Source organism: Aspergillus ochraceoroseus (genome assembly GCF_002846915.1).
Source record: "Aspergillus ochraceoroseus IBT 24754 chromosome Unknown P175scaffold_7, whole genome shotgun sequence".
Taxonomy (NCBI): domain Eukaryota; kingdom Fungi; phylum Ascomycota; class Eurotiomycetes; order Eurotiales; family Aspergillaceae; genus Aspergillus; species Aspergillus ochraceoroseus.
In genome coordinates, this window is record NW_024468482.1 from 1,495,020 (window position 1) to 1,520,494 (window position 25,475).

Consider the following 25,475-nt stretch of genomic DNA (forward strand, 5'->3'; position numbering starts at 1 on the left):
ACGAAAAATCATGTTTGGCGGACAAGCGCACTAACTTTAATGGTGCCGGAAGCAAAGACATTCGCCCCCCTTCCCACGCGAAAAGCTGCCCCAGAAGCTATCAGCCAGCCCTTTCGGTCTTCGGTCCTTTGTGAGCTTGAAACCGTTATAAAGTCAATCGGCGACTAACTAACCACAGGCTGTTCAAAGAACTTTGAAGCAGCCGCCATAAAAACGACTTAAATGCCATCCGATTCTCTCGGCTTTTCTAACCCCCCCCTTTGCTTTCCTTTTTGTAGCTACCTGTATCTACAAGAACAGCTCTTAGGATATCGCTTTCGTTCTAAGGCCCGAACAAATCGCATTTGAAACATACTGGGCTCTCCGTTTGCGTTCGCCATGCCTCCTCGATCGACTCGGGCCGCTCCCGCATCGGCAGCGGTTCCAAAGCCAGCACCAAAGAGGAGCTCCTCCTCCAGAGCCTCAGGTACCGCGGCAAAGAGACAAAAGTACAACGCTAGCCCCGCCAACGAATCTGTGAAATCTACTACGAAGAAGAGCAAATATTTCCCGGATGCAAAACCCAAGAAAGTTAAGAGCTCAAACCCTTCAAATCGGCCAGACGACTTCATCTCAGAGAACGACGATGATCCAGACGCCGCATCCCCTGATCCAAACTGGGACTCACCAGAGCCCGGCCCTGCAAAAGATGAATCAACAGATGAGTCTTCTGCAAATGAAGAGACAGAAGCTGATGAAATAGTTCCAAAGAGAAGAAATAACTCTTCACGAAAGAACAGCGATTTCAGCAAGAGTACAGCACGGTCGAAGGCTTCGATCTCTTCTAAAAAAACCAAGGAATTGTGGAGAGAGGGTGTGAAGACCGGCCTAGGACCTGGAAAGGAGGTTTTTATCGAAAAACCCAAAGCACGGGACCCAGGAGACATATCGTACAAGGATGAAACCTTGCACCCAAATACCCTACTTTTTCTGAAGGACTTGACGAACAACAATGACAGAGAGTGGTTAAAAGGTACCGGTTAATAACATAGAGCTGAATTCGTACTTCGATTTCTCGCTAACCATGAGCCCTACTAACAGCACATGATCCGGACTTCCGTGCTTCAAAGAAGGACTGGGAAACATTTGTTGAGACCTTAACAGAGAAAGTCGCAGAGAAGGACAGCACGATTCCTGAGCTACCTGCCAAAGACCTGGTGAGCTTTGCACTATTGAAAAGCAAAATCAGAAGTATTTTTTAACATGATTGATCCCATTCAGGTCTTTCGCATACATAGGGACATAAGATTCAGCAAGGACCCTACTCCATATAAGGTATGTATGAGCTAGCTCCAGAAATCACATCATGTTATATTATAGACTCTGGTTCTAAGCAGTCACCTGCATGGCTCCGCTAACCATAATGATCGAGCAGACTCACTTTTCAGCTGCCTGGTAAGTGGATCTTACTGCCATATGCGATGCAGATATCAGCTAAATTTGTTGTCAGGTCCCGCACTGGTAAAAAGGGCCCTTACGCTGCATATTATGTACACTTCCAACCAGGAGCCTGCTTTGTCGGTAAGTTATGCGTGATACATTAATGCAATCATTCCCACAGTCACAGTATCCCCAGACAATCTGTTTCCATTATCCATTTACACACTGTGGACGGTCAAGGGCGCTTTTCTTTCATGGATTGAACGTCAACGCCGCTTCCTGCCGCCTTCACTCGGCTTGATATACTCATTCAAAGTCTACCCCAGCTTCAGGGAAATTTTGAGCCCCATGTGTACTGGAAGGAAGCAGAATGACTATTGCGGACAAACAGCTTTCCTTTAAACTTTGTATACCGTCACACATCATATTGACTAACAATATCTTTTTTCGCCTCGTCACTTTAGGGTCGGGTCTCTGGCATCCGGAAGCTCACAAACTCGCGCTTCTTCGCGAAGATATCGACGGAAGCTCACATCGTCTTAAGGCCGTTCTTAGGGAGAAGGAAATGCGCCGCGAGATTTTGGGGGGGATACCCGATGATGAAGGGAAAGCCGTGAAGGCTTTTTGCAGTCATAACAGTGAGACCGCTCTCAAAACCAAACCCAAGGTACAGTCCTTTTTCTCTTAGTATTCCACGCATTGATGCACATCACCCAAAACAACCATATCCTTTCATTCTTCCGCCCCTTCAAATCTTCCTTCACCAAAACGTAAATTCAGGGCATGGAAAGTCTGGGGTCGTCGCCGTCTGGCGGCTTTCGGACGCGTTCGATCAACAAGAAGGAAGATTGTTCTGGCTGTTAGCATGGTGTATCTTCACAACACTTCATTAGTCACAAGAAGAGGCCTAGGGCTTTTTCATGTTCCAGGTGATTTCAAAGTCAGTCTCGTCGGGGACGTGTCTCTGCTGTTGTCTCATCTCTGTTGCGAGCAGCCGCAGATTACGCACTTCGCACGAAGTGACAGACGCCAGGTGACGGGCATCAAAAGGCAGAGGCGAATTCCATGGCCTAAAGATAGTGACGCGAAAATTCTTCATAAAATGAAGAGTACCATGCTGCTAAAGCACCGCAGTTCTCTTTCCTGATATGAGAGTTTGCCTGTGTTGATGTTGCAAGCGCAGCCGCGTACGGGTGTGGCTCTGCCGTGTTTGGCTCGCTCCCTTTTTCCCAAGACCCCCCTAGGCTTTGCTTTCTCTGTGTCTGGCCGCTCTGGCTGGTCGAAATGTGGTCTTCTCTGGGTCTGGCGCGGCAATACCTTTACTGTCCCACACTGGTGTACCCAGTTTGGAAAGGTTTTTTGCGCCGTCTCATCTGCATTCCATGGTTCAGCATCTGACTCTGCCCCAACTGGGATTTTCTCTTATGATATTGACCATTACAATTTATTGCAAGACTAATTCTTCTCTTCTACGCAGGGCTATGAACTAGATAACGAAAATATCCAACTACTCCGGCTGCGCAGCTTTACCATTGGCAAACCACTCTCGGATGAAGAGCTTTTGAGTTCTAACGTGCAGGAGAAGATCGCTACTCTCATTGGTATCATGGAGCCATTTGTAAGCCATTCTTACCCTTCGCTTTGCAGCCAATTTCTGGCTTTTCCCCCTCCATTTGGCCGCGCCTGCGCCTATTGGATCCTAGCCCCGTATCAATTACATGGCCTTTCCTTATTCTCCCTGCCCCCCTCCCCGAATTTCCTTTTCTAGTACCTTCAGCGGTGTGGCTCCGGTCATAACGATGCCCGCTACGGATTCAGCCATGACCAAAGTGGTGACAGGGGTGCATTGACGAAATGACTTTTGTTAGCGGGATTTTACTGACCAGAAGAAACATTATCATGAAAAAGGTTACCTATCTCAACAGCGTCGTCATGCCTGACCTAACAGATCATGATAACATTGTTTCCGATTCCCCCCAAGAGTATTGAAAACGTTTCAGTGGTGGTATCAGGGCCACCAGACGGCCGCGATATTTGCTTACTTGCCTTGTCGGTGTGTGATTTCGCACTTTTCTGATACCAATAATATTAAAGTCCTTGGCGTTTCTCTGATTTGTCTTGTATCCCTTTCTTTTTGGCCCTTTTTTTGCTTTTCATTTTGCATCTTATAGACCTCGAATACAGTTTTCTTCATGACTTACACGTTTTGCGAGATTGGCTGCGTGCAATCTGGATTGTAACCCTTTCTTTTGGCCGGTCAAGGATGCTTGCCTTCCTGGGTGATCTTTTGGGCTCTGAATCAGGCTCGGAACAATCATATGCTGTCGCTTCCGTTTCTCTTTGAATGAATTTTTTTGTAAAATCGTTGCCAGATTGATCCTCGCTGAGCTAAGGGCTTTCATACCTAGCCCCGGATTTCCCTTACCGCCAGTTCTCGTCCCCCCCAATGATGGCGGTCCTCGTGTCAAGGCCCTCGAAAACTTGACAGGAATTGAGTCCTAGGCCTTCACAGTAATATTATTGACGTGCATAGTATGGCCTGCTTGCTGTCCGCGCGCCGCAGCCGGCCCGTCAAATGTACAGCTAGCTCCACGACACTGACTCTATTCCAGCAGCAATGATATCCACATCTGCACGCGTGCAAATCGGTCCATGGTTCGCCAATTTCGCCCTTCCCGCCCATCGAACCGACATCAACCCTCTGCATCAGTGCCCAAGCACCCCCCTCGACGCACAGTTACCTGTTCAGGTCCCTCTTGTCATGTCATGATCATGACAAGAGTGGGGTCTATGCGCTCGCCAGGCTGGTCATTTCTGAGGCCAAACAGCATGCATTTTTCTCTCGCAAAGAGGGGGTGGCAGGACTGGAGGGAGGGAGTGGACCAGCTGGAGGAAGAGAACACAGTTTGCATCACATCACACTCTTGAGTGACATGCAAGCCATGAACTTTGTCCCCTCGACATTGATCCATTGTGACCAAGTAAGTCAGCAAGATCCTAGTCGCAATTGATGCTTTTCCACGCCCCATTTTCCTGAATTGGCGTAGAGTGTCATCTGTTTCATGGCCGGCCCCCTCTCTCTCTCTCATTCTCAATTGACGTATTTTCGTCCTACATGTTTTTGTTTTTTTTTTTTTTTTTCACCGAGTTCTTTCTTCTTCAGACCCAGTCTTTTTTGTTACATGTATTTGTGTGAGAATTTGTACGTGTTTTTATTCACCTGCCCCTGGAATCTGTAGCTGAATTTTACGCTATTTTTTTTTGTGTGTGCGTGAAGCACGGATGGCGAAACTTAATATATACTAGGGGTTATTATGGGTAATGAGGTAGTATCTATCTAGTTGCGTTGGATATGACTGTTATTGAAGTAGAGGTCAAATTCGCCGAATAAAAGGATATTTATAGCATTGAGAAGAACAGTCTACGAAGTCTGTACTGTGAATGTATATATGTATATTCCTACCTGCATCCTCAATATCACCAAACAGGCAACTACTATTTATGATAAAGCATGCTATTTTAGTTTGAATTATCTTAAATATATATCTATAGTTATATCTATATATATATTCGTAATATATAAGAAAAAAAAAACAGGTTACACAATAATAAAAACATCTCATGATGCGGCTGATAATAATCAAAACCTCGCAGCAGTAAACAACACAGCGCAATCAATACACAGATAGCAAAAGAAAATAGATCCTTATACATACAGAGTCTAATCCCATTAACCTTCCAAAGATACTTAAAGACTTCTTAGAGCTAGTTAATAGCCTATAGCCGTTGGTAATATCCGGTAATATCTCATAACTAGTTAACTAACTATAACTACTACCATGGTAGTCCAGTAGAGATGATCATCTTACATATACTCCGCACTCTGTAGGTAACTAGTTAACTATAGTTATGAATGAACTTGGCTCAGAATCTATTCCAGAACCCGTTAGCAGAAGGAGGCAAGTTGAATTGACCGATACTCGAACCTTGGTACTCGAGATTCGTATTCGATAATCGCATTTTAAACAGAGTTACCACTTGCAATAGTTGCGTCTATCGTAATATTCATTTCCAGAAAATACTAAATGGCGTCTGTCGAGGTTAGTTAGTTAGCAGGTTGCAATGTAGGTAGTCCCGCTGTGTGTAATTGTTTTCTTTTAGCTAGGCAATAGTCATCTCTATCTCTTTTTCTCTCCTGCGAGGTGGTTTATTCTGTGTAGAGTGATGAGATCAAGAAGGGGGGGGGTGTTTTGTCTATCTATCTTAGGTCCTTTTTTGTCGAGTTTGTTGTGGAATTAGGCGCGATGCAGGACAAAGTAAGACCTATATATACTAGCTAACTAACTAACTAGTAAATTACTATACAGTGTATGGCAGGTTAGTTGACATGATTTCATGAATATGCAAAGCCAATGCTCATGTACTGATTAACTACCGACACAAAAATTGGATTCGAGAAGTGATCATGCGGGAGTACAAGAGAACTCACAAAATATGATACATCAGATAGAATACCTCGCATAAAAAGAGTGTGCTGAAAAGGAATTTATTTTTATTTTTATTTTCATTTTCATTTTCATTTTCCCAGTATTATTCCTCCCCCGCTCAGGGGTGTACGTACAGAGCACAGACAGACTGATGGGAATTGAGATGGAGATCGTATCGTATTCCACTATTTCCCCTTATTTTTAATGAGTAGATAGCAAGTGCAAGCCACGATTGAGACTCTGGTATCTCGCTATTTTTTTTTTTTTTGGCTGGTTCTCTGATCCAGTAGAGAGTAGCCCCGGAGCCTGTACTTACCCACCATCCATCGGCTCTAGGACCCGGTACTCACTCATAGTAAGGGATAGATGACTCGAGTCAGATGGCGAGCGATCATTTCTTCTTTTCGCCTTTGGAGCCTTGGGCACTTGGAACGCGTCTAAAGATTCGGGTTTTCAGGTGCCTGATCGCCGATTGTGCATTTATCATTTTCCAAGATGGGAATAACGTTGGCTGGCGCTTTGGAAGCGTTCAGGGGGGCTTGACTATATTAGACTTAGGACCTGGCCGAAATTCAAGATCGCCAGTTTGCGGTGGAGAGCTGACTGGTAGTTAGCCTTTCAGAGCCTAAGATAACTAAGAGGCGGCTGGTCGCGAATTTACCTTAGCCTGGGAAAGAGGGGTATGGAAAGGTCGTATAGCGCGTGGATCGCCGCGTCCAGGGAGTCCAGGATCCGGGATGGATCTCCCAGTAAGAAGGGGGGTTGTATGCTGGGGAGTTGGGAGGCCACGTAGAGAGTCAAGTGATGGTGAATTATCCGCGTAAAAGGATAAAAACGTCAGGCTTTCATTAGCAGGGTGCCCTTGCGAGACTAATTAATGTAATTCAACATCACACGATGATAGGTGAGGACGCTGGACAGAGAAGTTGAACTTGCCTGTATAAACACAAAGACAAATAGTTCGTACATGATCCAAGGCTCATTACCCAGATCACCATGCAGAAGTCCCATACATGGATGGAATAAACACGGCACCAAGTAAGAGTTCGAGATTGAAGTCAACTTGTTTAGTTTTTTTTTTTTTTTTTGTATTGACCAAGGGAAAATAGGGGTACACGGTCTGGAGGCACTGTTATCCAAGATAGAGAGAGAGAAAGCATCGATTTTGCTTCTTGTTTCGCCACGTCACTACCTATTTTAGGGGAAACCATACCTCTCTCTCATACATACTCCGTACACACAGACAGATTTGCACCCAAGCACAGACAAGTCTGGATTTACCCAAAACCAACGGTTGGCAGGCAGTGTGTGTCGCTCGTCCTTCCCTGTTGATGCAGACCGGTATCCCGCCAACCACAACCCTGGGCTTGCCGCCCTGTCACACCATTAGCACACCTCCAAGTGTTTACTGGCGCACAGGCAGGCCCAAAACGATAGATAAAGTAGTGATAGTCTTTGAATCCCTTTGCTCTCATAGGCCGGCGGGCTCTCACGTGACTGAAACCGTATGCGGGCTGATCGATGATCACAGGCAGCATGTTTCCTTTTGCCTGCACCCCCGGGGCAGCCGCAAACTAGGCAGTAAACTAGTCCATTAGCTCGTCATTAGTTTGTCCAGTAAGCAACCCACACTAGTCCCTCTCTCCCCCTCTCCCTCTCTCGTCATACCGCGCTGGCTGACAAACGCGGCTGCTCGGTCAGAGTTTGAGTGACTGGACTGGACGGTGGGAAGAAAGCGAGACACACAGATGTTGGGAGTCAGGAGTTAGTGGTACTAAAATCCTGGCGCTCACGGTCCTCCCTTCTTCTTCTTTCTCTCTTTCTTTCGTTCCTTTCCTTCTTTTAGACCTCAAGCCATCATTCATCCACCGTCTGTCCCGTCCGTTGATAAAAATCGCTCGTCAAACCCGCGTCGAGAAAAAATGTATGTTTGGCCGGGCACAGCTCAGGTTGGGCCCCTACCCTACCCTACGAGTTCTGAGCAGACATAAGGGCCGTCCGTGGCTTCGCAGACAACCGTGGAACCGCACGATCCGCTGGCGGTCAAGAGTCACGACAAATGGAGTTGGGAGTTGGTTGGGTGGAGTCGAGATTTCTGGAGATTCTGGAGACGAGGACCGGACTAAGCAGGTGATTGTGGATTTTGGTGGCAGCGGAAAGACGCGGACGGCAATGCACCGAGCCGATTGGGATCGAAAAAAAAAAACGTGGCAAAAGGAGGGAAGAATAATAATTAATTAATTAATTAATTAAAAAAAAATAAAAAGAAAAAATAATTTTTAATAGGGGAGAGAAATACCCAAAAAAAAAAAGTTTTTTAATTAATTGATTAATTAATTAAAAGAGGAATAACTACTGAAACCAGGTTTGTAACTTACAGGTCATGGTAATACCTGGTATTGTCTTTGAGCTCCTGTTTTGGTCCTGTTCTTTTCTGGGCTGTATTTCCAGGTTGCTTTTCTTTGTGTCTTGCGAAGATTATCCCATCATGTTAATGGGTGCCTATTCTTAAATCTATTCTTATAGAGAGAGGTATTGGAGGCAAGTGAGACGACCTGCGACGCCGAATTTGTGGATCCTCTACTTTCTACATGTGAAGGCACAGGAAGTAGGTGACCCAGCATTCTTCATTTGTGACATTCAGGAATCAGGACTGATTTCAGGTTGCAATCCGGTTCTTTTTTTTTCTACGTTGTAAAGTTCCCTCTTCTGCAGTTCTCAATAAAATTAGGAGCTATTAGGATCACTTCGCCTTACTTGAGGTAAGGAACAAGACGCTACTGACCCTCCGCAAAAGGAGGTAAGGGTAACTAACCAAGACCAACAGAAGAACGAATCTCCCTTTAGCCGTCCATTTGAAGAGGTATGGATCTACGAGTATCTTTCCCCTGGAAATACCTGTAAAAAGTAACTAGATTCAAAGGATCAGAGTATTCCTACCCTGATAATAATTTCCAAGGTAGTAGTAGGTATGCCACCGCCTACACTTCATGCATTAGATCGGCGGGAGTCGGCGCGGCCCGTCATAGACATGGGAAGGCGATGATTAGCGGAGGGATGAGCGGTACAAGCACCTGCATCCCATGAAAAGTCTTGGTTTGCGACCGCAGTCTTCCGATGGTCAGCGATTAGTGGGCGACAGACAGGTAGTGGACGGATTGAATGGATGGGATACCCTTGCTATTGCCATCGCCATCGGTGGACTCTGATTGACGAATACTGCATAAAATGATTGATAATGTGTAAAACAAGGACGCATGTTCCAATACCTAATCAAGGGGCCATCGCGAAGAGGATCAGAATGAAGTCATTCTTAAAAAAAAAAAAAACTCCCCCCCCCCCCCCCGAGTCACACGATCCCAGTCACGGGTCATTGGTCACGCAGCTCAAATCACGCCAGCGCTATTCTTCTTCTCCCTGCGGTCACCAGGGTATCCAGATCCAATCAGGATTCTGGGACGAGGGATGAACGGCTTGATGGAGGGCCGGGAGGAAACAGCATTAGTCGTCCTTATTGAAATGTGATGGAACTGCAGGTTCCTAATTGCGCGTATGTACACCTTGAAGTTCGGAAACTTGTCATCCTGGACGCCGTTGAGATCTCAATCTCGTCGGTTACTCTGCGGGTATATACATATGGACAACCACCGTAGTTGGGATCAATACCTTGTTGCTGAGCATTCGCCCAATACTCGCATCTTACCGTCATCGCCAGTTTTATCCTTGAATAAAAATCGCGATATTACGCTGCAGCTAGGATCCTATCTACGGAGTACACCCGCCAGTTGGATCCTTAGTATTTGTTACTCCGTAACCACCACAACCACTCATTACATAGGATTTAGTTACCTTGGAGAGTACAGATAAACAGTTTACTAATGGAGTACAGAGTACAGAGTACGGAGAACTAGTAGTTATTTACCTAGTTACCTAGTACTGGTTGGTAATTAGTCGAATAACCAGCATAAAACTCGAACCCAACACCCTCTCCCCCCCTCTCACCTAATTATTGGGTCTAGTTACTAGTAGTTAGACGTAGACCGTCGTAAGGAACCAGAAACGAATCCGTATCTTTTAAATTCCTAGCGGTGTGCATCGTACGGGGGCGACGAAGTAAAAAAAAAAAAAAAAAAAAAAATTAGTGGCTGTACTTTTCTTCAGCTGGGCTGGTTTCACTTTACTTTTCCCGAATCCGAACCTCTGGCTGAGTCGCGCTAATGCACACTTATTTTAAAGGGTAACAATGCCCTCATGGCGCATTCCCAGGGCTGTAGCACTGGGACCGGGACCCCTCCCTGGTCTTTCCCCTCTCTCTCTTGGTTCGTTCGCTCTTTCGGCGTTTAATCTGTTCTTATTCGGTAGGTAAAGGCTACTTGACGGAGGAACTTGGAATAACATTACGGAGTATTACGGGGATTAAGATTGAGTTTGCGAGGTGGTCACCCGGTGCGGTTGGCAAAAATTACTGTTTACTGTTTACTATTTACTAGTATTATGATGATTATTTATGTAGGGTAGTGTGTTATTATTTCCATCCTGGGCTAGCTACCTAGTAATCTCCCCATAGGCTGGGTTCGGATTAAAATTGGAAGCCAATGAAAAGTGTGTAGATGGGTTTGTGTTGTGACCTTGATTCATGATTCATTTAACAGATGACTCGATACTCAGAGTGCAAACTGCAAAGACGTCGCCGGGTGGTCTTTTGATTCCACTCTGTAATATCCATAGTTAAGTGTTGAGCGTGGAGTGCTGAGTGAGTAGATGACGGAGTGGCTGGGTTTGTCGTGGTGGTGGGAATTGTAACTTGCTCGTAGAAATCACTTCTTTTTTTAATTTCTTTTTTTTTTTATATTTATATTTTTAGTATGTGAGACAAGAACTACACATGCATATATAGTATTATGTTCTATTACTATTCACTTGTTATTCTTTATACCCAAGTTCATGAGGTTTAGTGTGGTGAGAATAAGTCGTGGTTCACCGCCTGATCTTGCCCTTTTGGTTCGAGTACATAACTACCGGCCGAAGCCGCTTTGTCCTAATACTAATAATAATCTAAAAAGGCACTACTCCGTACTATGGAGGATCCTAGAGTGAAATCCCTCCTCCTCACCACATGGGAATGGAGTTTTGAACCAAAATAAATGAAATGGAAAAAGTGGATGATGGTCTTAAAAAAACCGTACTCCGTAGTCGTCCTCTTTGTCCTCCACTTCGACGACCTCAGCGCTATATCAATGAGATCCATGGAACTGCTGATTCCCAGGACCCGCCGGATCCAATGATAGTCCGGAGCTACTCCTCCTGTGAGATGGAACTAGGTACTTACCTAGGTACCGAGTGCTACGAGTAGGAGTATCTTTTTTAGGTAGGCAGTATCTTTAATCGGAACCCGAATTACTCCCGAAACTGTAAGCTAACTGCTTTGCTAGTCGTGAGAGATGAAGAAAACTAGACTTCAGGTCGAGTGCCAGTCTCAGCGTCAGCTTCCGTCATATTTCCTGATAACCGTGGTTCAACTCCGAGTTAGCTCCAGGTTAGCTTGCTCATCCGCGCTGGTTGGGTCCATATCCCGTCCCAATCAGCTCGGCTAGTTACGCTGTGATCACTATCTACCAAGGTAACCAGGGAAGTTAGTTGGAGCTAGTAGTACCACCGACGGTTCGGAGCGCTCCTTTCTATTCCTCTTTGCCCCCCCCCCCCTCCCCCCCCAATGTGGTCCAACCAGAATCCTGCACTAAGAGGTCTGTTCCGAAGGGGTTAAGCCTTTCTTTGTTCCACTGGTTAAGTGCCGCGGCTGTCGCTTAGTTGGATAAACCTTTGGAATCTTGGGATTGTTTTGGAACCGCCTCGACTTTACCTACCTGGTAACTGGTTACTGGAGTCAGAGTTATTTCGCGGGGGTTCTTTTTTTTTTTTTTTTTCACTATTACGTGGCTAGATCTTTGGGGTTTGCTTGCTCTTATGTCGCTGTATATCTTGAGGTAGTACGATCGAGCCTATGACGACATCGATTTCCCCTCATGATCGTACTTCCAACTTCACATAGCTGAGCGCATGTCCCTAGGCAGGGATGGAAACGCTCTTTTTTGAATGCAGTAAATGATAACGCAACTCTCGCTGCTCTAGTCCAGCATTGAGTTATGGGGTCTGGACCGGTGCAAGGAACTTCCGGCTGTAGAGATTTCTGTTCCTACATACCTCCCATGCTCCTTGCAGACCCGGGAGTACTCCGTACGTGGGATAGACTATTACGCTGCAAAGGCTAGACACTGGTGTAGGCACATGCCTACCTACCCACCGATGTATTTCATCCTTGGATGATTAGTGTTAACTACCGGAATATAACGGTATCGGAATCTTATGCGTACTATTTCGAACTGCGCAGAGCACCTTTTCAAATCCCGAGTCTTAGGTCGTGGGCTGGCCAGCGGGTAACTGATCCCTGGACAATTTGCCTGCAAGGGGTTCCAGGTACCTGGGAGGGGGTGTTCCCCATGCATGCAAAGGCCTTATCAATCCTTGAAAGCGGATTTATCACAACCTTGGAGCACAAGCTAGTTACCTAGGTAAATGGTTACAAGCCCAGCAGCCAATAGTTAGAACTAGGTCAATGATGGGCATGAGAACCTGAGGAACTGTGGTTAAGGAGAATTGCTATCACGGCCTTTCGAGTAGAGATACCCCCTGTCTCGATGCTGGAGGTCTGGGTGAATACGTCCGCTACCAGCCGCTGCATGCGTGCGGGCACTACTGCGAGATGCACATGCTGAACTTAGTCTTGGATGCAAGCTGAGCAGATCATGTGTTGAAAAGGTCTATACTGTGTATACTCCGAATAGACCCGACAACGCTATGAGGTCTGTGGGTAGGTTACCACTCATGTAAGGGCCATGGCGCACACACATAACGAGGGTTAGGACTGTGCAAGGACTTTTATGTGCGTAGGTAGTACTAGTATCCGTGCTTGTTCCTTTCGACCCTCTGGGTCTAGTTGGTTAATTCATGTAAGGAGTCAGCACCACACCAAATCCAGGTAGCAGCAGCAGTAATTTAAAATAGTTGCCTGAAATGGTGGATCAGAATTGAGACGATTTTTGTTCAGAAGAAAGGGGGGGGAAAATAAAATAAAAAAGCAAAGGAAAGGAGCAAGCGCTTGTTGCGGTGACCTGAATTCTGGTACACTAGAAGAACAGTCAACCATGGTTCTCAACTTGTTCAAAGGATGGATGTCCTGCGGGATAAAGAAAAAAAAAAAAAAAATCGACCCGATTATCGAAAGATTCTGTGTTTTCGTTCCTTCGTGTGTTCCAAACTCGAGACTTCCATGGGTCAACGGTGCGAACAAGGTCGCACAAACCATACGGAAGTAAGGCTGCGGGACGTCGAGAGATCTGATGTGGTTGCGATTTGTTTGGGACACTCCAATCGCGGAGATAGGGATGGATTGCGCCACGTACGGTACAGGACTGTTGATTGAGGAGATCCGGTATGAGTGTACCTCGATCGAAGGAAACCGGATCAGAGAGTTGCAACTTACAAATTGTTACTCACAAGCCAAGTGACAAGGACAAATTATTTTTCTGCAACCAGTGTTGGTGTTGAGGACTGCGTAGAGCAGTACTCCATAACCCACCTGGCACGCAGCAAATAACGAGTCCGGTAGGGCTTCAACGACTTTTTGCCATCCACGGGCCGCTCAGCCCCTCTTCCTTCTAACTTTCTAAAACTCGGGCTTTACCCGGGTGGATCCAGGATTTCCCCTTCCCCGAAGTTATTGAATTCAACTCTGGTTGACCTTTTTTATTATCGTGTTCTACCAATGGGAGGTTGTTTCAAAGGGAGTTTTTTCCTTTTGGGTTCATTTTTTTTTTTATAAAATGACCGGGCAAATGGGCAGTCTAGAAGAGCGAGTTTCTATTAACTAAGCCAAGAATACGTACTACTTTAGTCCAGTCGTACTACATACAGTCAGTCAGTCAGTACCTTGACCATGGCAGCCTTACCGAGTATGACCTGCATAAGTACCAGTCGACAACAATCGTATTAATGGAATTATTGTGAGTGTAGGATACCAATGTACGGAGTACGAGGTACCCTCTTTAAGACCGAGTACTACTGCAGGTAGTTCCTATCTTAGTAGGTGTAAAGTGGCCGCCCAATGCGCAAAGCACCCACCGGCTTAGGAGCTGGAATCGGGATAGTCTCAAAAGTCCGTACAGCCATGGGTCATCTGTACAATCCACGACCGATTTCCCTTACTTTTGAAGAGAATAATACCAATAACAACATAAACCAGGGACAGAGGTAGTTTAAAAAGGAAGGTATTAAGGAAGGTGTAAGAGTAGTAGTAGTAGTAGTAGTAACAGCAGTACGGTACAGGTAATGTAAGTCGGGATGTATGAGTATTAATGTAAGTAATATTACACCAGGCATAACCACCATAATAAATTAAAAAAAAAATCCCAACTAGAGACGGAAGTGGAAGCGGTGGGTGGAGTTCCGCACGGCGCCTTTACCCGTCCCGGCGTATCCTCCTCTCCGTCATCAGTCGTCACTGGCGCCTTTTTCCCAAAAACTTACGCCCCTCTTCAGGCTCTAGACTCGATAGGAGTCGCTCCTCGGGGACTGCCAAACGCCCAACCCGAAGCGCAGACGGTGATTCAGCTGATCCTCATGGAACCATGAATGCCTTAGCACCGTCTTGGGGGGTGTCCTTTCCATGTCTATGGGTCGTTGGTGTGTTGGGTAGGGTCCACCTGTCCACTACGGACCGTTCATCTGTGCTTTTTCTCTCTCTCTTCCTTTCAATGACCGCTTTTTCTGAAGATAATTTATTTTGGTTGGGCCAGAAAAATTCTGTACTAGTCTGGAAACTAAGATTTGAACCTTTGAAGTGAAGTGATTGGAGAAAGTTCCTGATGTTATGATGCGTGGGACTCTTCATCTCTGTCCTAGCCTCCTAGGGATTCCTATCATCGCTGAAGCCCAAAGATACTGCATAAATAATCGACGCTTATACTGACTTCCTCGTAGCATCCAGGGGATCCAGGATCCAGTTCGAGTTCGAGTTCCAGCTCCAGCCAGACCCGGTTTCTGTTGCACTTGCATCCCTTGCAATTATTCCCCATCCGTGAATCTTCCCGCCTTCCGCTTTCCGCCAGCCGTGGAACTCGTACCCTGCGTCTCGTGTCTCCAACCGTTTTCTCTCTTTTTGCCTCCCGAACGGACCGGCGAGTCGGTGACCCAGACTTTGAGATGGAGTACTTGAGATCATCTTCATCCTCTAGATGAAGGCCTAACTTCATGAGAAACAATTTTTTTTTCTCGAGGTGGAGGATGCGGGTTGAAGTTCTTTTTAGGCATAGAAAATAAATTGAGGGAAATAAAAATGATTAAATCAGAATTCCAACTAACTACTTATTTGCGATTATTCAGTCACCACCATGCTTTCCTACTTCTTCACCAGAGCTTTCCTTCCGTTCTTTTCTTCCTCTTCTTCTTATTCTAGACAATTTGTTCAATCCTTTGTGTCACCCAACATCCAATCTCGATTGAACGAACCAAACGACCCCAGGGTTAGTCTCAACTATCTCACTGCGTTCTGCCCCTATAGAATCCTTTACCTCTCTGTTTACGTTCTATCCCAATCCAATATCGAAGAGCTTTTTTTTTTTTTTTTTGCTTTTCTCTCCTCTCGACTTATCATCCCGAGAATAGCAAGTTCGAAAAGGTCAGAAGAAGAAACGGTGGGCTGTGGCTAAGATTCCAGGATTATTACTGCAGCCGCCCCTGTCGACAGGCCGACCCTGTTCTTCTTGCTTGATCTATACTGACATTTGCATTGAACTACTGCCAGGCTATGTGGACACTAGCTACACTTGCTTGCTGACTCTCACCATCACTACTAGTAAGTATAATTTTTTTTTTTTTTTTTTTTTTTAATTTTTCTTCTCCAACGTTCATGTCATAATTAAAAACTCCCGAGGCTCTTTATGATTATTCTTTTTTATTTTTATTTTTATTTTCCCTGCTTCTTTGTCCCTTTTTTTATTTTTCTTTTATTTATTCTTGACTTATTCATTCGCCTCTTTTCTCTCTCTTTCTCTCTTTTTTTTTTTTTTTTTTTTCTCCCAACCACTTACTCACAACTCCATCCTCCCCCGTCTCTTCTACAACCCCTGCAACTTTTTCCTTTCTCCTCCTTCTCGGCCTAATCTTCCCTCTCAGGGTTAGATTTTTCCTTAATTATTGATTTATTTATTACTATTATTCTGATTATTTTCCTTTTCGTCATTGCTGCTTCCCCGTTCGGTTCCAGAGTGACCACGAGGCTATGCTAGCCTTGCACATCACCCGACGGGAGCTGTTCTGATTTGACCTATTTTCTTCTTCGCTTTTTGAACCTCTCCGCATCCTTTTCTATCCTGGTCGCCTTACACACATCTCTACTTACATACTTACGTACATCCGTTCCTTCAGCATACATACATAATTACGACTATTATTATTATTATTTTTATTCTTATCTTTCGTTTCTTTCCTCTTTCTGTTACATACATACATTCATACATACATACGCTTACATACCCTCTCCACCCCTACGGACTAACCCGCCCCAGACGTGACTCTCAACTCACATCATCCTGCATTCGTCCTCTCTCTCTCCTCCCCGACTCTCCCGTGTTTTAAGCAGCCTTTTTCGCTCCCTCGTCTACAAATGTCCAGCAACCCCCACGATTTCAACGACCCTAATCGACAGGGACAGTATCCACCGCCGCAGTGGAACGCTAGTCAACCTGAGGATAACCCTTCCGCTCACTACCCTCCAACCTCTCAATACAATGTAGGTTTTTTTTTTTTTTTTTTTTTCCCTCCCCGTCTAGCTCTTGGTTATCCTCGCTCCTCGCTATATATACATCCCACTCCCCCCCTTCCCCCCTCCAATTTCTTCTTTCCCTGTCCTTTGCGATCTTACTCATCTCCTCTCCCCCACTCGCTAATTGCTAATCCTATGGCATTGCTCCAGTACCCTCCAGCTTCCTATCCTCCTCCGGCTGGAGAACACCAGTATCCACCCCCACCGTCGCAGTATCAATCCCAATCGAATATGGCTGCCATTCACCCGCACGTCCAGGGACCCCAGGATGCCTATCGACTCCCTCCGCCGCCGGGTGCCTACCGTCCTCCAGATGTATACGCCCAAGCACCACCTCCTCCTCCTCAAGTTGTCTACCAAGCCGCGGCCCCACGACAGAGGACTGCCATCGCCTGCCGTTATTGTCGGAGACGCAAGGTATGCTGCCCACATGAACCTGGGTCTTGGGGGAGGTACAACAATATGGGGTTTTGCGTGGTTAACAAGTACTGGGGTTGAACATATAGATTCGATGCTCCGGGTTTGAGAGTTCGCAGGATGGACGCTGCAGCAACTGTATTCGCTTTAACCAGGAGTGCATGTTTACTCCGGTCTCTTCCCAGGCCCAGGCCTTTGTTCCAGCCCATGCAGCCTACCCTCACCTGAGAAACCCCCAAAATCAAGCACGTGCGGGTGCGCAAGGTGTGATGCTCTATGGTGCCCATGGCCAGCCTCTCCCACCTCAACAACAACCTCAGCCAGGACCCGAGACTACCCTTCCACCACCTCAAGGAATGTATCAGCATTCGTACGGCAATGCTCCACCGCCCCTTCCATCCGTGCCGCAAGACCATGTAAGTAACTAGTGACTCCCTGCGTCACCTTGCCCTTAGTCCTCCGCACGGCTAATCCCTTTTCCCCACTAAATATAGAGATCTACGGGCCGTCGGGGCTCCGGCTCTGGGTTTGAGTATCCTGATCCTACCAACCTTGCTCCGGTCACCCCAGCCACCTCCGCTGGGTATCAGTCACATACGGCGCCTTATTACCCTCCACCTCCACATGACCGTCGCCCTTCTCCCCAATCTGCCTATCCCTACGACAGCCGTCATTCATCCTCTCCTCATGGCTCGCCATATCCCCCTATCCACCATAGACAAGGGGCAATTACCCCCCCACCCACATCTATCCCCGGTGCTTCCGCTCGAAGTGGTTTGAATGTGCGAGATATGTTGAATCCAGGCGATAATCAAGGTCGTTCTAGTACCGACAGTGATATGCTCAATGCTCTGAATCGCCGGGGGCTGAACCAGTAAATACCACCAGTCAATTTCGGCTCGGGCTGGGTTTCATTTTCACATCGACGTGAAAATGGAATTGCGAACGGTCTCACTGGAAAATGGTTGGTGATGGTGGAGTGATGCAATTGATACTTGTGGAAAGGCTGTGTGCTGGCCACACAATTCTCCCACGTTTGGAAACCTTGAAGCTCTCTATGTTCTTTTTACCGGTCCAGATCACAGCGGCTGTTATGGGGAAACGAATGCAACAAGAAAAAAAAATTTTACATGAAAAAAGGGTGGGAAAAAAAATATCGGCGAGCTCTCATGGCGTTCATTACAAACTCTGGTGGGTAAAGGTTCCTGCTGGACTCTATGGACACGGATGATTATTGCATCAGTCATTTCATAGAACGAACGGCTACTTTTCGTAGTCAGAAGGGACGAGCATGGATGACATGACCTACGATCAAAGACTTAAGGTCTAAGGGAAAATACACTTCATACGCCACGTGTGTTCGACTATGAGTCAATGAAACGAGAAGCAAAATAAGATTACTATGAGTTGCACGATCTAGGTATGGGATTTTCCGTCTTGGTTGGCTCGTCTCCGCCCGAGACGAGGTCTGTGAGCTTCAACTTGGCTACCGAAGTTTTAGCCACTGCGCCTCGACAGTCGACCTCTCGATCTAAAATACAACCGACAGACAAAAAAAAATCTCATAAATCTCGCTTACATATTCCATTTCGGAAGACAAGAATCACGACTTTATACACTATTTGGGGCAACCCACTAATCGGAATTTCTTTTTGTTCCCCTTGTCCGATTCTGTTTGTATATCACCCGAGCTTTGGGAAGATTTCGACCAATGCCACGGCTGCATTTGCAATCGGAATCTCCCATGCTAGTAAGGTATCCCGGGATTTAGCATGAGACATCTCTGCGGCGAGGCCCAATATCCTTCCACAATGCAGTGAATTCTGGGACAATGGAACGATTCAATTGCACGACTGCGGAGCTAGGAAGACATGCATCGAAACCGGTGGCTATTTTGCGTCAGTTATCATGAAGCGAAGTCTGGTGTGGGATTCTGCGTTGTCCTTCAATTTTGAGGGACCATTTGCGAGGCATTTCGATTTTCTTTGCCCTGGTTACATTATTCTGTTCCATTACATTTCGGGTGGCTCTTTGTCCTGCGTTCATGCTTTGGTTGGCCTCAGTTGACTCATTTTGATACTCTCTATCTTATCTATTATTGGGAGGGCGAACTACACAGTCATTTTCGAAAAAAGGAGGTTCTTTTTTTAGCATCATTTTCGTTTTCGTTTTCGTTTTTCATTTTGCTTGTGATTTCCTTGTTATCTTATCCTGGGAGGCTGTCTGATCAATTTTACTCATGATTTGCAATTTGCAACACCCTGCGTTTTGTTCCTGTTTGTTGGTTTTCTCTTGTTACTTTGGCATTGTGCATATTACTTGATTTATCTATTGATCGATAGCTTGATCATTTATTTAACATCAAGTACCGTGATGGTTTACAGAGTCAATTTCTTCACTTTTCTTCAAGCTAGTATCCAAACATATTAATAGGGCTTTCTCTCTCTGCGTGTGTGTGGGTGGGTGGGTGCATATGTATGTCTATCTTGTCTTGTACTAATGTTGTCAGTCGGACGACTGTATGGAATCAAACCGCATTGGTATCAAGGTAGGTAGTTATAGTTTATGCATGTTGTAGGTTTATGCATGTTGTAGGTTCTTGACTTACACAAGGCTCTCAATCAAAGTTTGAGGAATAGATAAGTACATAAGATTAGAACTTGGTTGGCATCAAAGCAGATAGATATCAATCGCGTCGGAGAAATCATCCATCCATCGACTGCATCTCGAGTGAGGGGGAGTCTTGAGATTAATTAAAGCAGTGCGATAGTTGACTGATCGACAGGACTAGGTGGCGGCTCTACATGTAAGGAAATGAATGGTAAATCAATTAATTGAGTTATAGATACTATAGCTAATTTGCTAATTACTTATTACTCCTCTTTTCCAAGTCCCGGGACGCTGAGTCCGTGTCTGGAAACAACTGTACTCAAAGACAGACTAGAGAATGAACAAGCACCCCCCCCCACCTGTGTCTCATTTGAGTGAATGTTGGTTGGTTGGTTGGTTTGGGAATGCTCAACACTAACGAAGGCCAATAAGGTCAAGTTGATGAGTGACTTTTGATGCACTAGAAGAAGGTAATCAAACAATGAGAAGGGAACGAAAGGAAGTATATCAATCAATCAGTTTCCCAAGTTCGCCTGATCTTAGATCAGCGTGCAAAAAGAGCGTGGGAAGGAAAGAAATTCCAAGCAAGATAAGAACAGTGAGCGTGTGTAGAAAAAGTTTCCACTAAAAAGACGTTTTTTTGCTTGAAGTGTCTTGTACTCCGTAGGGTTGATGCTGGGCCTTGGAAGAAGCGAGACAATATGGTAGAGTGCAAATGCTCAGATACAAGAGTGGGTGCAAAGGTTTTGGGTGGTATAAAATGTAATTCAAAAAGAAAGAAAGCAATGACAAGATATGAGACCTAGAAGTTCGTGCATTGTTCAAGAGCTGGGGAAAGCATCCAGGACTTGAGCCATCTTGTTTGCGCGCGCAGAATCCTCAACCAGCAAACCGCGCTGCTTCATGGCCATGTAGAGAGTATCTACAACTTTGTGAAAGGATGAGGCTGCACCACGCTCTTGTTTGAAGCGAACAATACTAAGGTTAGCTTGTCGGCCGTCCTCGATGACAGTGTAGAAGTCAGCGGAAAACTCGACTGGTCGAAGATGCAGGACTGCTATCTGTTAGGCTATGACAGGACGGAATGAGAGAGGACAGGTGGTCTTACAATTAGATTCGCCTATTTTGCCGTAGATGATGCTGTTGGGTTTATCGAGATGGATATCCTGGACGCCGTACTGCTTCCATTCACAAAGCATTTTATACACCTCTTTGCGGCCCTTGACTTTGGAGGTATTCAGGGCTATCACTCTCGTGGCTGGTTTGAACTGGAAAACGCGGGCAAACCAGTTCTGGTTCTTTCCTTCTAATCGGGATTTACGTGGACTGCTGTACTCCATGTCCTCGGATTCAAGTATGTGCTCGGAGTCTGGGGATTGGTTGAGAAGGGGGTTTGTGGCCGCGATTTCGATATCTACGCGGAAGAGTAAGCTGTCTGGTCTGTCCACAGAATGATGTTTCCCTTACCTTCTCCAAGTTGTCGAGCATTCCTGTTAGTTTTTCTCTTGATAAGCTTCCTCAAGAATCCACCTTTGGATGTGTCGGGCGAAGACTTTCTGGGCGTTAGACGATCTTCAGCGTCGACTTTTGGGGTGTCCATTTGATGATTGATTTCATGAACGATAACCGTTGCAGAGCTGGGATGTAGGGGCTTGGCATTTCTGGATGACCTCGTCATATTTTCCTCGGAGGCCTGCGATCTCCTAAACCAGGACCATTTCTTGTGGTCGGAGGTGCGGGTGTCGCTGGGCCGTTGTGATACTGGTGCTTCATCAATGGGATCCAAGCCACAAGGATTCCTGCCCTGGGTGGAAGACAGGGCGCGTGGAGTCAAAGTGTTTTCATCGTCAACTTCAAACTTGGTACCATTTTTTTCAAATTCGGGGCGTGTCTTGCGAATAGTCAATGGTTTCGGGTCATTAATTGAGTGCAAAGAACTATCAGGCACCATGCGGACTGAACGTTTTCCTTCTTGGCCCACATGACTTCGACGATTAGTTGACGCATGTGGATTTGGAAATTTCTGTACTAGCTTTGGATCTGCGGTTTTATGAGCTGTTTTGGCCGCAGAGCCTTGGTTTTCTTCGGAGATGATAGGAAGCGGATTCGGCTCCATTGAGGCATTGCCATACAGATCGTTCGTCGAACTCCATGCCTCGTCCTTTTGGGCCAGTTTACCACGTTGCATCGCCTGGTCATGTTCTATAAGACGATCCAGGTGGCCAATTAATGTCGCGACGCATGCTGAAAGGTCTCCAGATCCATCCTTCTTCGAGTGCTCGATGAGCTTGCGGCGCGTCTCTGCAAGTTCCGTGCTTGGGTAGGTGAATTTTGGCGAGCCACCTGGACTTTGAGGTGTAGGACATGCTGCAGAAATTCCACGAGCCACATGATCATTCGATGCTCCCGTGCTAGTTATCGACACAGAGGTAGCTGGAGTCTCTGGCTCTGGGTAAGTGCTATCCGTGCAGCCCGTTGACATAGAGCTTCCATTGAACGCCTCTTCACAGATCTGACTAAGTTCATGCGAAACCTTACGGGCTTCGTCCCGCCATATAATATCACAATGTCGGACCCTCTTCGACTGCGGGCACTGTTTTATGGTGATTCCCATCCCACGGACCACAGTTGGCTGAGCAGGTAGCATGGGACTGCTCGGTAGATCCGAGAACGGATCGCCATCAAAAGTTGATATAAAACTATTTTCGCTGGGGTGTCCCTTAATGTTCCCTGCAGTCTTTTGAGCTTTTACAGACATTGAACTGTGCGAGCGGTTCCGGTTGTGCCGGAAACAGACGTTTCGTTTGTAGCTAGCAGATCGAGGTGTCGAGTTAGGGTTTAGTCCTCGGCGTGAGCCTGAGTACGAAGCCTTGGACTGGAGCGACTTCACGGAGTTTCCTTTCTTCCTTTTCCGTACTAATGTGAAAGGAGGACTCTGCGAGCAATATAGTTCGCCATTGCCATGGTCGAGAAATGGATTTGATGATGGAGGAGGGGCTTCTGGTTGGGTCTGTTTTGACGCCTCATCGGACTGGTTGCGGTGAATAGTTATGCGAGTGAATTGGGGTGATTCATCCGATGGTCGATTGATCGGAGAGCGGAATGGGTCATAACTTTGCACAGTGCCAGATGACATTGGCTCTCTCTGGGAAGCCTTCCGTTTACCAGTTTCTTTGATGACTGGAAACTGGGAACGTCTCCAAGAACCGCATTGTGAGCGATTGCGGGTGTGCTTGGACAGTCGAACTTGGCCCTTGGATATGTGGTGATAATCACTAGCGGAGTATTCCAGGGGCTGACCTTGGTAATTTTCCAGTTGCTCGTTCCTGAACTTTACCAGGGCATTGTAAAACATCCGTTCCTGGGTCGGTCTTTAATTCAGCTTGTCAGTATCACGCCCCGTGAAGCTCAGAACCTGCAGTTGAGAATGATTTTTCCCGTGTCCAATGACACTAGTGAAGAGGAAGGACTTACTCCGGCCGCAATAGTCTCTCTAGCAGTTCTTCTGGACGTACGTCATGCCAAAGTGTTTGCAGGTTCCTCAGAAGATCGACGTCGAGGTCGTGTTTCGCAACTGGCATCCCATAATCCTGAGGTTGCAAAGGAGATGCTGGTCCGATGTAATGATTTGCTATGGCCTGGTGGAACCTTTCATACTTCTTGAGGAGAGGATGCTTCCAGATATCGTCCATACGGATCCTGGAATCAGGTCTTTTCTGCAAAATACGCTGGATAAGGTCTGCCGCTTCCCTGCTTAAGTTTGGTGGAATAACATAATCTCCTTTCCGCACGAGCTTCAGTGTGGTACAGACATCGCCCCCGTCGAATGGCAGGAAACCCGTAAGCAAGGCGTAGAGAATAATTCCACAGCTCCAAAGATCTGCTTTGTCGCCCTGATACTTACGGCCGTAGATAATCTCTGGGGCTGCATAATGCGGGCTTCCACATGAGGTGTTAAGCCAGTGCCCTGCTGGTTGGAGAGCCGCCATCCCAAAGTCTGCCAGCTTGACATTGTGATTAGCGTCCAGCAGAATATTTTCCGGTTTCAAGTCTCGGTGGCAGATGTTGAAACGATGGCAATATCCGAGGCCGGCTATTATTTGTCGAAAAAGACGAACTGCCTCCTCTTCTGGGAGTGGCCCGTGAGTCTGGACATAATCGAATAATTCACCCCCTTCGACGTATTCCAGCACAAGATACCTAGGGCAATCATGTTAGTCCTGATACAGTAGAAGTCTTTCCATATCGTCGCCTACAGTTCTCCCCGATTCTCCCACACATCATACAAGCTTATAACGTTCGCATGTTCGATAAGCTTCATGATAACTACCTCACGCTCAATCCCAGAAGGCATTTGCCTCGTGCCCGTTCCGATAAAGTTCCCCGCTTGTCGATCCATCGCTGCAATACTATCGCTCTGAGAGATTGCGGCACTCTTTTTGGATACAATCTTGATAGCTGCTGCTTGTCCTGTAACAGCATGCTTCGCCAGCCTCACGCGGCCAGTGGCCCCGCTCCCCAGTGTTCTACCCAGCTGCCATGGCCCTACATGAGTTTTCCTCTTACCCCTCCCTGAGACAATTGAGCCAGCAGAAACGGCAGAATTTCGTTTTGATCCAGGCGTACAGTCAACCGCCGGGGAGATACAGAGTCTATCCACGTTGCCCTTGGGTGCCACTGGGCTGTCCACGAGAGACATCTGGTCCGGTGACGTTAGGAAATATATTCCGTCCCTAATTGCTCCTGGGTCCGTAGTTGGTGTCAGACAATTGTTGATTCTGTGACTGGCGTCCCTTAAAGGAGACCGCATCGTTTTTGTATCGAGAACAAAGCCCTTCTCCTCCATTGCCAGGCAAGCCCCTAGCACGATAGGTCAGTGGTGCCCAAATGGCACATATGGAGCGCCAAGGTGAATTGTTCCACGGCTAAAAACTGTCAATGCATCACGGTTAGAGTACTTCCATTCTAGTGACAAGGTGTTCATTCGCCTGAGGATATACTGACATCCAAGGATTAAATTCCCAGTGTAAACAGCTAGAATCACGTCGAAAAAGGGTCTCTAATTGCTTGGGGACCGCTTGAGATGAGAATCAAACACTCTTCCTGGAGTTGAGTGCCAAAGTACGCGATATCAATGTTGCCGGATGATTCCGTTTTTACCTAAGTTAGTAGTCACTTCATCACCAGTTGGACGAAAATCAAGCTGGAGGTGATGAAGGGTCCAGAACAACTGTGAGTGAATGCAGCAGTTTCTGGCGTGCGGTTGACAAGGGTCAATAGCACTGGACGTCCTGATGAATCCTAAAGGTAAGTGTAATTTCCCGAAAAAATGTCCAAAACACAACACGCCCAAAATCCACCACGAGCACGACTGGGCAAAAGAGCACGACTGAGGCATGCCGTGGCGAGGTAGAATGTTGTGGAATGGACCTTGAGTTGTTTGTTTTGCGCTGGATTCCTCATATCCCCCAGCCATCAAAAGACTTCAATTTGTGGAATGCACCACCAACACCATCATAGTCATCAGCCCCTTCCTTTTTTTTTCCTAACAAAAGCATCTTCATTGAGTCTTGAACTCTTCAAACACCTGAATATGATTGGTATTAGTTGTTATTCACTCCTATTTGAGGTATTAGTGGTGATTAACGCAATTCGAATTACAG

At 46.3% G+C, this 25,475-nt stretch overlaps 4 protein-coding genes across 4 annotated transcripts; 2 read left to right on the top strand and 2 right to left on the bottom strand.

Annotated features, from left to right (window-relative positions):
• The first annotated feature begins 118 nt into the window (after positions 1 to 118).
• Positions 119 to 3,456, top strand: P175DRAFT_0464081 (DUF2461 domain-containing protein). The gene is made up of 8 exons (XM_040894838.1): positions 119 to 1,012; positions 1,081 to 1,196; positions 1,261 to 1,314; positions 1,415 to 1,434; positions 1,490 to 1,560; positions 1,884 to 2,086; positions 2,897 to 3,260; positions 3,337 to 3,456. The coding sequence occupies exons 1-7, from the start codon at positions 379 to 381 to the stop codon at positions 3,185 to 3,187; spliced, it is 1,389 nt and encodes a 462-aa protein (XP_040750308.1). The 5' UTR covers positions 119 to 378; the 3' UTR covers positions 3,188 to 3,260; positions 3,337 to 3,456.
• Positions 3,457 to 7,211: 3,755 nt separating this feature from the next.
• On the bottom strand, positions 7,212 to 7,730 carry P175DRAFT_0338727 (uncharacterized protein). The gene is made up of 3 exons (XM_040892874.1): positions 7,653 to 7,730; positions 7,539 to 7,595; positions 7,212 to 7,492 (listed from the first exon to the last, which is right to left on the bottom strand). The coding sequence occupies exons 2-3, from the start codon at positions 7,570 to 7,572 to the stop codon at positions 7,293 to 7,295; spliced, it is 234 nt and encodes a 77-aa protein (XP_040750309.1). The 5' UTR covers positions 7,573 to 7,595; positions 7,653 to 7,730; the 3' UTR covers positions 7,212 to 7,292.
• Positions 7,731 to 16,375: 8,645 nt separating this feature from the next.
• On the top strand, positions 16,376 to 18,352 carry P175DRAFT_0338932 (Zn(II)2Cys6 transcription factor domain-containing protein). Its single transcript, XM_040892875.1, has 4 exons — positions 16,376 to 16,752; positions 16,936 to 17,202; positions 17,292 to 17,618; positions 17,697 to 18,352. The coding sequence occupies exons 1-4, from the start codon at positions 16,627 to 16,629 to the stop codon at positions 18,078 to 18,080; spliced, it is 1,104 nt and encodes a 367-aa protein (XP_040750310.1). The 5' UTR covers positions 16,376 to 16,626; the 3' UTR covers positions 18,081 to 18,352.
• Positions 18,353 to 20,633: 2,281 nt separating this feature from the next.
• Positions 20,634 to 24,658, bottom strand: P175DRAFT_0442907 (serine/threonine-protein kinase; the record flags this gene model as incomplete). Its single annotated transcript, XM_040894146.1, has 5 exons — positions 20,634 to 20,866; positions 20,921 to 21,226; positions 21,280 to 23,183; positions 23,287 to 24,012; positions 24,069 to 24,658. 5 exons carry the CDS (start codon positions 24,656 to 24,658, stop codon positions 20,634 to 20,636), a joined length of 3,759 nt encoding a protein of 1,252 aa, XP_040750311.1.
• Between the last annotated feature and the right edge of the window lie 817 nt (positions 24,659 to 25,475).